Raw genomic sequence first — 11,639 nt, 5'->3', positions numbered from 1 at the left:
TTTGATATTTTTTATCCTTTTTTTGGCCAAAAAATGGACAGATGTTGGATTAAAGGAGATTTTTGGATCACAGGCTCCAGGAAAATCCACGTGGCTTTTAACTATTGGTTTCTAGTAGCTTTGGGTCAGTGCTGACGTCAGCAACTCGAAGGCAAGAGGACGGCCAGATCTCCACGTGAGCTTGCCCAGGCTCCTGGGTCCCATGTCTTGCCAGGGCTGAATCTTGCGCGCTGGTGGCCTTCGAGGCCTAAGGCCCCATCCTTCCTGAGCTAGCCCCTTGCGCTGGACTTGCTCTTAATGGGGACATAAAATGCCTCAAAAAAGACTAAAGCATGACAAGGGGCAACCTACTCTACTCATCTTCTTATGTTATTCTTCTTGTTCTTTAGACTCACTTTTTTCAATCTTCCTTTTGTGTCGTGCACTAGAGGAATTATGTAGAATGTGTAGAGTTTGTGTTACTAATTTATACATTGATATATTTATATGATTGCATTCTTTAATATTTAAGAGTCGATTGATCTTCATTATTAGTGACTTAATAGTACGATTTTCTTGCCCCCAAAAAAGATAATTCCTGAATCTGTCACTGTTGACAATGTATGAGAGAGAGGAAAAAAAAACATGTAATTTAGTTGTTTAAGTGAGTTGTTTCAAATTAATCGAACCATGTCTCAGGTTTAATTTCCGTAGATGTTAAAGACATAATATGTAAATGAGTTTGATAGCTAATTTGATAAAGATAGAATTATATCAACAAAATAATAGAACAGCTGGATAGAAAATAACTTAGATATGAATATTAGCAAAGACCATCATATAATACTATGTATCTTTGATTAAGTAGTAGAACGACGTCCAAACTTCATCCTCGTGAAAAGTTTTTCAATTCAGCATGTGCATACATTGTCATTTTCATAGTAATCATCCTCATATTGATCACATAATTAACCACACACGTAATCAACTTTTAACAAATCATATCGTCGAAATACGTTAATTATATACTCCTTAAAAATGGATTGCGTTCCATGTTTGTAATACTTTTTCTTTGAAGGATTTCTCTACGAAGTTGATGTTAGGGATGATATCTATCCATGTCAAAAGACAGAATTAACATTAAGTAATTTTGAAGTTTGGGGACTAAAATTGATGTGTGTTTTCGCGTAGTTCATGAACTAATGATAAATCCGAAACAAATATGTTGTGGACCCAAAGCTTGCATTTTGGATAACTTTCTATCCAACAGCACATGGGCCCATGCAATGGATGGGCTTAATTTGGGTGGTTGGTCTCACTGTTTCAGAACTTTTGCCTTGATGAATAAATGTATTCGAGAGTGTAAAAGGTTTTGAACCTTTTGAGTTGGAGATTATTTAAGCCCCTAATCTGTAATGTCAAATAGACCAATCTCATGATTCATGAACGAGAGAAATACTTCCCAATTCTCGTTGTATTGCTATCTTTTTTTTATCTTTTTTATTCTCTGATAAGTGTCATGAAGAGAGAAATAGAAAGAAAGAGACAATACAACGGGAATAGAGAAGTTTTTCTCCATAAACTAGGTGAACAAACGATAAGAAAGTTGAAAATTCATCAAGTTATTTGAAGCAAGCTTCAGGGGTGCAATTCTAAATTTCCAATATAACTCAGGAATTGGGATACACTTTTTCCATGCACTGTTGAAGCCAACTTTATCCTCTGAAAACACCCAATTTGGTTTTTGAGTTTGACAATATGTGAAGATATCGTTTGTTCTGTCACCAACATAGCCGTTATGGAATACCTTAACTTCAAAGTTAAAATTATAAATTTGTCTTCTCTGTTTGCACGTCACATTCAGAGAGAAAGCTAGCTCGTGGCGGATTAAACATTAACGTTAAAGGTAATAGTAATTTTGTACCTGTCCAGTTAAAAACGGCCATGAAAAAAATTACTCCCTAACCATATTGAACTCTGCATTTACCTTACCTACTAAATTATTTACGTAAAAATATCGTCAATATCACGTATTCTCATGCAACAAAACCAATAATAATTAAGATAAAACGTAGCATTATTTGGGGGACCCACATCATTCCTTAGCAAGGTCTTTTTATCATTCAATTTCGGTTTCACAAATTTCTAAATTCCAATTTAAGAAAAAACTGAGTTCTACTTGCAAAATTGTGAACTAGCTCATTATTTATTTGTTGTACTATGCCAGTTTGTCATAATAGGGAAATTTACGATGGAAGCGCCGTACGAGTGAGCTAGAGGATAGAGCCAGACTGTTTCTTGATACAATGGTTTACAATAATTATCTATCTTAATTTCTTGCCAAAATTTTGAAATTGAACAGCTGATGAATTCCATTTCTGCAAAGCTTTTCTTTAAATTTGTTACAAAGTTGTATTAAATTGCGTCTATGATATGAATGAGAGCATACGTCCTATTAAAAGCATTTCTTTCATGATCTCCTTTAAAAGAAGTTCCAACACATTGATGTCTAGGCTGTTCCAACTCACGAAAATTTCAAAAGAAAATTAATGCTTAAGGGGGGTCCTACTCACGCTCCCTCCAGTCAGGCAAATACACCACAACATTTACAACAAGCCCTTTGGTACAAATTGTTTTCTTCCATGCCCAATTTACGAGTGTATCCAAATTTTTATCAAAATAATTGGTCGTTTTAGATCCAAGTTCTTCTTCCGTACCAAAGAAAATAAAAGGGACTCATAACACTCAATGTCTTTTGAGCATTTCTCCAATCAATGCGGGACAAGTATCGCAAGATAGTTGCAGGAATTGAGTGTCGGTCAATCGACATAATACAGTTGGTTGGTTTTTTTCACACATAAACTACAAAAGTATCATGAGAATTCGAACATGAGATCACTCATATGCAAGTCAAGGCTTTTTGTCACTAGATTAGCCCCATTAGCAATACAATTGATCAATATAAAGTGTCGACATATTGACACCTACATTTCACAACTATACGTCATTGGAGAATTTCATTACTTTGAAATTTCAAAGAAGATTGTCTCTAACTAACTAGTCATCCTCTTTTTCTTCACTCATATTAATACTCTTCCCATGCAAGTTCTTATCAAATTCCTATTAGCAAAGGGTATCCAAGGGTTACAACAACGGATTAGGTGGTGAGCCAACATTAGACAGTCACGTCCAAACCTCAAACCAGTTAGGACAAATTTTGGTTCAAGGGAAAATTAATTTCTTATAATAGATTATGTACCACGAAAAGGGTTTCGCTGTTCATGCGTCATGATCTATATCCTATAATAAATTAGTGAAACTAGGAATATTTGGTTTCAAACTAAAGAGAGAGCTGACAAAGAGATGTTACCTTCTCTCAAATAATATTTCTTCCTAAACATATCCCGCAAATTAAATCGAAGTAGTTGATCGTGTTGTGTTTGCCATGTGCATCGGTTTAAATAATTATCTTATTATATGCATATTGATTGATCCGCCCGATTATAATTGCGGCTGTGAAAGTTTATAAGTGGGTTAGGGTGAGTTTTCACAATTGTGTGAATTTGAATCTTAGACCACACTGGTAAATCAAGGTTCTTTTTCATTGAGTTAGATCCCGTTGGGATGAATTCATATTTGTATTTCTTTTCTTGTTGCTTTTATTTTATTTTCAGAGAATAAAATTAATGACATGATGAATGCAATTTTGAAAAAGAGAACTATGAAATTTTGCTCTTTTTGTATTTTGTGATTGTATTCAGGTTATGAATATCTTAATTAAGATTCTGATTATCCATCGACATTGTACACATTTTATTATATTTAGTCAATACAATTTCTTCTTTTTTTGTCAAAATTCTTTTTTTTTTCTTCTTTTTTTAAAATGGTTCTCAGATATCACTTTGTTCTAGACATCTAATTTTATAAACTATATAATTGTTGAATGGATTAAATGAAAAAAGGGCTACTGCGATTTGCCTGGCTGTACACTCTAGACTGGCAGTTCTGTAATAATCTCAAATATCAAACCCATAATCTTACAACTTCCCTTTTTCTTTTCGTTTTTTTTTTTCCTATTTTTTTCTGTTATTTCCTTCACTTCAACTTTTGCCTTTCGCTTTTGTGTCCGTTGAAACCGCACTCTTTTCTCCTTCTCAATCTCTCTCTGCAAAATCCTCTAACAGTCTAAATTGCTGACTGAACTTTAACTTCAAGTTATTTACTCATCAACCAAACAAACACTCCCACCATCTCTCTCTCTCTCTCTCTCTCTCTCTCTCTCTATAGAAATTCTCAGCTCAAACTCTCCACCGACATCGCTCGCCGGAAACAATGACGGTCGCCGGCGAGACCACTCAGACATCCAACACCTCCCTCTCCCACAAGCTCACTTCCACAACCCCATTCCTCAGCCTCAAACTCTACGCTGTCATTGCCATCCTCGTCCTCTGCCTCCTCGCCGCCGCCCTCCTCATCTTCCTCTGCGTCTGTACGACCCGAGCCTCGCGAAAGCGCAAGATGCGCGTCAAGCACAGCTCCGGCTCAATCCCGCTTGTTTCCAAAGAGATCGCCGAGATTAAATCTCCTAGCCCGCGCGCCGTCCTCGACATTGGCGAGGGCAAAATCGGAAATGAAAATGTGAAGGAGGTGGAGGAAGAGATGGAGATTGTGGATATCGAAAGAGGGAAAGGGAAGCGGAGCGGGTTGGAGAGTGACGGGTCGGGTCCGCAGAACATCGGGTGGGGCAGGTGGTATAGCTTGAAAGAGCTGGAGATTGCGACGCGTGGATTTTCTCCAGACAACGTGATTGGAGAAGGAGGATACGGCGTCGTTTTCAGAGGAATTTTGCAGGACGGCTCTGTCGTGGCGGTCAAGAACCTTCTCAACAACAAGTACGTGTCTTTTTACTCAATTTCAACTCTTCCCCTTTTTTTTTTTTTTTTCATCGAAATATTTTCGGTCCAAAAATACATAGGAATGGTTGAGGAAAATAATTTACATGTTTTTTGTTTATTTTTGGTTAACATGTTTCTCGTTCATACTAGATCCAAGGGTCTTTTCAAGCTGTGTGTTTAATAATGTATTTTTAGTCAACACTAATAATGTTTAGTTACGGATATATATTTTTTATTCAATTCTCTTAGCTCAAGTGGCAGTAAGATAGGCTGGTGGGGAATCTAGAAGCTACGTTAAAACTTTGTTTTTATAAAAAAAAAAAAACAAAAACAAAATCACTGCGAAGTGCACATTATTAATTGTTATTAATCTGTATAATTGGGGGAAGTCGAGAATGAAAATCATTCCATTTCTTTTGATTACTATTACTCGTAAGTGAACGTCCCATAACTTTTTATGCTTTTTTATTCAACTAACGTCACTCCATGAGAGTTTTGGTCAATGGTGAAGGGTGAGAGAATTCGAACTTGAGATTTCTTTTAATGTTAGGAAGAAAAGAATCTCTAAACCAATACCTAATTGGTTGTATAATGAAATTAAGAATATGAAATTTGACTTTAGACTTACTTCTACAAAATGGAATTTATAATTAATCCCTATCATTAATTTGGTATGCAACATCACAATATAGACGTTTTGCATGTAATATATGTATACACATTGTGAACTATATCATTATTCACTTTAGTTTTCTTATAAATTATTAATAATAATCACCGGTGTACATTTTAAACTGTATAATTATTCTTTTGGTTAAAAAAACTGTATAAATTATTCATGTTAGTATTTTTGTTTTGTTTTTGGAATACAAGCGATAGTCTAAACTACAAAAGGAAGGTCTGCAAGTCATGACCCTTTTCCACCAGACTAAACCTCATTTGCTTCACTGAATCAATAACTAATATAGTAATCACTGTTTGTACACTCAGTGACCTGCTTTTCTTTTGATTAAAAAGAAAAAGAGCCTTCCTTTGTTCCGCTGTACGAGGAAAAGAAAATTACTTTGTGCTTTTATAACTTTTATTCTTCATTCTTCATTCTTTTTATTTTTAATATCTTTACTATATTCAATTTCAACTTTGTGCTTTCTTCATGCCTCATTGTTATATCTAATCTTCAGAGCTTGTTTTCACTTTTCATAATTGATTTTCTACTTTTGATTGACCAAATATTACTTTGTCTTCGAAACATTCCCATTTTAATATTAAATATATTAAAATACCATACCAGAAACAATAGGAGCAAAAACATAAACAGTGCCGTGGCTCCATGATGGATGTTGAAAATATTTCCCGTGAAGTGAAATTATATGAAGTGCAGTTGCTTGTTTGCCATGAAAGCAAATTTTCAGATTTGAACTTGGTCTTTGTATAACATTTCTGTTCACTCAAAATTTAATTGCTGCTTGTCATCTTACATATAGGGGTCAGGCAGAGACAGAGTTTAAGGTGGAAGTGGAAGCCATTGGTAAAGTAAAGCATAAGAACTTGGTGGGTCTAATTGGCTATTGTGCTGAAGGTGCTCAAAGGTAACTCTATTGTCATATCTTCTAGGTGAATTCAGATTAACCCGTTTCTTCCTCTAATTAACATGTCCATGGGGACTTCTACTGCTCTGCCAGGATGCTTGTATATGAATACATTGACAATGGCAATTTGGAGCAATGGTTGCATGGTGATGTTGGGCCTGTCAGCCCTCTGACCTGGGATATTCGAATGAAAATAGCCGTCGGGACAGCGAAAGGGTGAGATAATTCTGTATTCTTCATTGTGCTTGTATTTAACGATTATATGTCTCAGTATGACAGGATCTGTAACATATTGTAACATATTGCACTGCTTTTGTCATTCTCACGATCTCCTTACTTTGGCTATGAAAATTTATTATCCTTCATCACTATAAACCTATTCTTGTTTTTCTAACAGGCTGGCCTACTTGCATGAAGGGTTAGAACCCAAGGTGGTGCACCGTGATATAAAATCCAGCAACATTCTTCTGGATAGAAAATGGAACCCAAAAGTATCAGATTTTGGCCTGGCCAAGCTCTTAGCACCTGAGTCAAGCTACGTGACTACACGTGTCATGGGGACATTTGGGTTAGTTCTTTCTTGAATTCTGAAGATATTTCAATGATACATTACCTGGATGGTATCTCGACTATGTTGTAGTACTGATTCTTCACTGTAATTTTCTGTAGATATGTATCTCCAGAGTATGCAAGCACAGGTATGCTGAACGAGTGGAGTGATGTATATAGCTTTGGAATTCTACTCATGGAGATAATTACAGGAAGAAGCCCAATTGACTATTCCAGACCAGCTGGAGAGGTAAAGCCAAGTTTTCATTCTCTGTTTCCTAGAAGCACTGCAACAATGTCCTAACTGTTTCAGTTGGTGTATATCAGATGAACCTGGTTGATTGGTTTAAAGGAATGATCCAAAGTCGCCGTGGAGAGGAGGTTGTAGATCCTCTGATAGAAGTTCAGCCCTCTCCAAGAGCTATGAAGCGAGCATTGCTGGTTTGTCTCCGCTGTATAGATTTAGATGTCAACAAGCGACCAAAAATGGGGCAAATTGTTCATATGCTTGAGGCAGATGACTTCCCTTATCGTTCTGTAAGTCCTTTCTTATCATATATGTTTCTGTCCCACTTAGAATTTTCTTGGTCTGGTCGATCGCTAGTATTATAACTTTGCATAAATTTTGAGTCATATATTAAAGAGTTGCCCTCTCCACAAATTTCTGCCTTTGCATGGTTTGATCTCAAAACCTGTCTTCTATTAAGGGGAAGAGACTGGTGATGATGGGACTGGTAGGATATAAATTTTTCAATAAATGTAGAGACTGGTTTGTAGATGCATTGCAGATGTGTTATTTCTTCAATATCAAGATCACATTTATACATATTTGTTGGCAACCTACTTGCCAATGTATTATTTCTTCAACATCAAGATCACATTAATATGTTCTTCATTGTCAGCTTCCTCATTTTTCTGTTCTATAAGCTGCAGGAAACCCGATCAGCCCGATAGAAAGATTGTTTCCCTTCCCGTGCAGCTGCATCTGATAATGTTCAATAACCAATCCAAGCATGCCATGGATAGAAATGAAGCGAGATATGGAAGTGGAGATTATTATGTTTTGGCACAGGAGGTAGTTCCTGAGGCCATTCGACTTCTTATCATGATTCTCCATTAGTATATAGAAAAGATTTTACAAGCCTTGAATGTGCATATAATATTTTCTATAATTTTTTTTCCCATGATCTTATAGATTTTGTTGATATATTTGGATTCATACTTAGGAGCTTGTAAATATGTACTTTATATCTTTTGATATGTAAGGTGAGGTCTGTTAAGAATATCCTTTTTTCAAAAATCAGATTCCGATGCAATTAGAGAAAATTTTATAATCAAGTCCCAAATGGCGAAGCCTATGTCTTTTAAACCATAGTTTAACAACTTATACATGCGACAGAATTTTTTTTATGAAATAAAGAGAAATTATGCCAAATGAATCTTCTCTCAAGTACTTGCAAAATAAATAAATATACTGACTTGGAAGAAGGTTGAATCAAGAAAATTTGTACATGAACCCACCAATAATGGTTGCCAAATTACATATCAAATGGGCTTTGTATAATTTTTAACTGTTTGCTTCTTCTTCCGCATTTGTAAGCCTTAGAAACAAAAATTGAAGAAACAGCAAGTACACCATCAATTCCAGTCAAATCAACAATCAACCCATAAATGAAAATAAGAATAAACCCAAGAAGATAGTAACAAATTTAGCAACATAAATTTTTAATAACCTTTTCAGAACGAGGAATGAATTAAACATATAGGGTCTGATTGTAATTAGGCTAAACTTCAAGAGTGTAATCTTATAATTAAAATTCTCCAAATATAAAAAGTTATTTTAAAAAATATAAAATTATATACCTTTTCCCAACACCATACAATCCTAAAAGAGGTTGATAGAATCCTATTTAGAGCTCCGATGAAATCTTTGGGGCCCTAAAAACAACACTCTCACAACAAGAGGACTCTATATATGAAGCTCTATATTCAATATAATTTTATATATGTGTGAATTTTTTTTGAAAAAAAGCTATTTTGCTTGAATGTATATTATGATATGTCAGTTTTTGTGTTTGAACATTTCGACAAAAATCAAAATCAAAATTTGGATAAGATTTGAAAATCTTATCTATTTATAAATAATAAATAAAAAACCTTGCTTGTTACTTTTTAAAAAAAAAAAAAAACCCAAGCCTCATCCGTAAAAAAACCCAAACACAAACCTTATTTGGCTCATCCCTTTCATTAGTCACATTAAATAAAAATAAAAGAAGATTTTTTCTATTTAAACCCCACACTTCTCTTAGTTCACCCGAATACTTAAATAATTAAGCTGTAAATTTTATTATGGTGTAAAAAGACAAAAAAGGTCATCCAACTTAATACTTAACCATAATACATCTATACACACACCCCACAACTCTTCAAATTAAGTTTTAAAAAAATACAAACTCTTCTACATCCTATGCCAGATTAATTTCTCTTTTAAAGACGTAGAACATTGACGAGCCTACCTCTTTGAAATCTGCCCGGAAGCTGATGGAAAGACTTGTTGATTGTTTCGCTGTAATGATCTTATTCTCTTCCCTTTGTTGATTTTTTTTTTTTTTTTTTTGTACTTTTGGTTGTTGATTGCTTGATTGTTTTGATTTTTGATTTAAAATTTATACCTGATGTTTTGGTAAAACTGTTCTATTTCTCTAGAAAGTATGGGGTAACTTGAATTTATCGATTAATGAAAAAAATAGAAAAAAGAATAAAGGTTGAAACTTCTTAGAAGATTGCTTGCTCTGTTTTACATGAGCAGGTACCTTCTCTTTTCGGAACATGGGGTTTTTGTACAACGCTTGTGCACCTCATTCTTAGATACCTGCAGTTCCAAAGATAAACTCTTTAGCAATAAGCACTGTTGGAAAAATTGCAAATCTTTGGAGATGCTTTTAGAAAAAATACAAATAAATTGGGAGGCACACCGTAGTTGGAGTTTTTAGAGGAGTCATGCAGTCTTTTGATGTCTTGGAAGAACTAGCACCAACTCTTGAATTTTCAATCTTCCTGATGACTGTTGAAGTCAATCTGGAAAGTTCCCTAATGGGTGTGAAACTGACTGACTTGTGAAGTGATTTGGGAGTTGATATTTTCTTGTCCTCCAATTCTGTTGCCGGCTTCTTTCGCAATGGGGTGAGAATATCATCCTTTCTGGAACAACTAGAAACTATGGGTTTGGCTGGAGAAGATGGGACCTTGGGTGCTTTATGATACGCTAATGATGATTTCGAGGAAGTAAAGAGTCTTGTTTTCTTCCTTTTTATGGGTGTCGAAGCTTCTTGATTTGAGCTGTAGCTCTGCTGAAACAACAAAAAGTGCAGGTCGATTAAGTCCACGGGTGTGAACAGGATAGAAACTATGGTTATAATTCAAGCTTGCGGACTTAAGAGTTAAATTGTATGTTTATGCACTTGAAAACAAACAATGAATAAGACTTTGAAATATCATCAAAAAATTAATTTAATACTTACTATTTCTCATGCTCATAACGTATTTTCTCCTATAAATGTAACTTATGGGATTTAAATAGAATATCTCTTTTATTTCTTAATTTTTCAGCTTGGGATGTATTTAAGGGTAGTTTGGGAAGATAGTGGGGTTTACTTAGAAATTGTGAAAATTTAAATTAAAAGTTTGGGTGAACTAAGAGAAGTGTGGGGTTTAAATAGAAAATCTCATAAAAGAAAGAGGAAGCATCCGTTGGTCAAGAAGAGAGTATGAGGAGCCATGTCGCAAGGCAACTCCCCAACAACACAAATGAATTGGCAGATTTTTCTCCAGGCGAGCCTTAGAGCATCTCCAACTAATGTGTCAAAAGTACCACATAGACATATAACGGTTAGAAATAACATCTCGCATTACTCTAACTGATGTGTCAAAGCTGATGTGGAATGAAGGCTCGAGGTTGAAATGTTATTTTTGACATCCCAAAAGCAAGATGTCAAATGAATATTTTATTATTTTAAAAAGATAGTTGGCTATTATTTTCATTTATTATTTTTCTTTTTTTATATTTTTCTTCTTCTTTATCTTAATGATTTGACTGTTACAATAATTATTTATTTGACATATCGGATGGAGTGTGTAAATGTCAAATTGCCACATCTCCCTTGAGATGCTCTTATTGAGTTTCATGGGCTTCAGCTTTTTCTCCAGCTGGCTACTGATTATTGGATGGGGATAGGCTGACCCGAGGGAAGTTTGACTCCAAAGATACCAAAGGAGGAGTAGATTGTTTACTAAAAATACATTCAATATTTTAATTTGTGACAAAATAGGTTGCCAGCTGTCTATTGGTTATTGGATGCGGATACTTATGTGGATGTAGGAAGTGTTCTGTTCAAAAGATCCATAGAAGTTTCCTAGAAGTCTACTGTGTGCATGGCTTGAGTTATACATTTCAATCAATATTAATATTATTTTTTTATACGGAAATTAGAAAGTATGAACTCATGACCTTAAAAAAATTATAAAAAAATTTCTAAAATTCCTCAGATATGAAGGAGAACACTTTGCAAATGTAAAAGATTCCTTAAGAAATCTAAAAAGAAATAAGGGCATTTTTATCTATTTTAGC

The 11,639-nt window shown here is 34.8% G+C and overlaps 1 protein-coding gene across 2 annotated transcripts; it reads left to right on the top strand.

Annotated features, from left to right (window-relative positions):
* The first annotated feature begins 4,094 nt into the window (after positions 1 to 4,094).
* Positions 4,095 to 8,297, top strand: LOC103335645 (putative receptor-like serine/threonine-protein kinase At4g34500). 2 transcript variants are annotated; one of them, XM_008238661.2, is made up of 7 exons: positions 4,095 to 4,871; positions 6,359 to 6,463; positions 6,557 to 6,679; positions 6,861 to 7,031; positions 7,133 to 7,262; positions 7,340 to 7,549; positions 7,946 to 8,297. In XM_008238661.2, exons 1-7 carry the CDS (start codon positions 4,312 to 4,314, stop codon positions 7,964 to 7,966), a joined length of 1,320 nt encoding a protein of 439 aa, XP_008236883.2. In that variant the 5' UTR covers positions 4,095 to 4,311; the 3' UTR covers positions 7,967 to 8,297. The 2 variants fall into 2 exon arrangements, with proteins under 2 accessions (XP_008236883.2, XP_008236882.2); XM_008238660.2 differs by having other exon boundaries at positions 4,096 to 4,871; positions 7,940 to 8,297.
* Positions 8,298 to 11,639: the final 3,342 nt, after the last annotated feature.

The sequence above is a fragment of the Prunus mume genome, linkage group LG6 (assembly GCF_029339155.1).
Source record: "Prunus mume cultivar Tortuosa linkage group LG6, ASM2933915v1, whole genome shotgun sequence".
Lineage (NCBI taxonomy): Eukaryota > Viridiplantae > Streptophyta > Magnoliopsida > Rosales > Rosaceae > Prunus > Prunus mume.
Note: the sequence above shows the minus strand (reverse complement) of the source record. Positions and strands in the feature narration are given on the sequence as shown.

What these genes read in the sequence shown, in the direction of transcription:
- LOC103335645 (XM_008238660.2), top strand. Translation starts at nt 4,312, where the DNA reads ATGACGGTCGCCGGCGAGACCACTCAGACATCCAACACCTCCCTCTCC. An exon ending in TGTGCTGAAGGTGCTCAAAG is followed by an intron (nt 6,464 to 6,556) that starts GTAACTCTATTG and finishes CTGCTCTGCCAG; the next exon opens with GATGCTTGTATATGAATACA. An exon ending in ATTCCAGACCAGCTGGAGAG is followed by an intron (nt 7,263 to 7,339) that starts GTAAAGCCAAGT and finishes GGTGTATATCAG; the next exon opens with ATGAACCTGGTTGATTGGTT.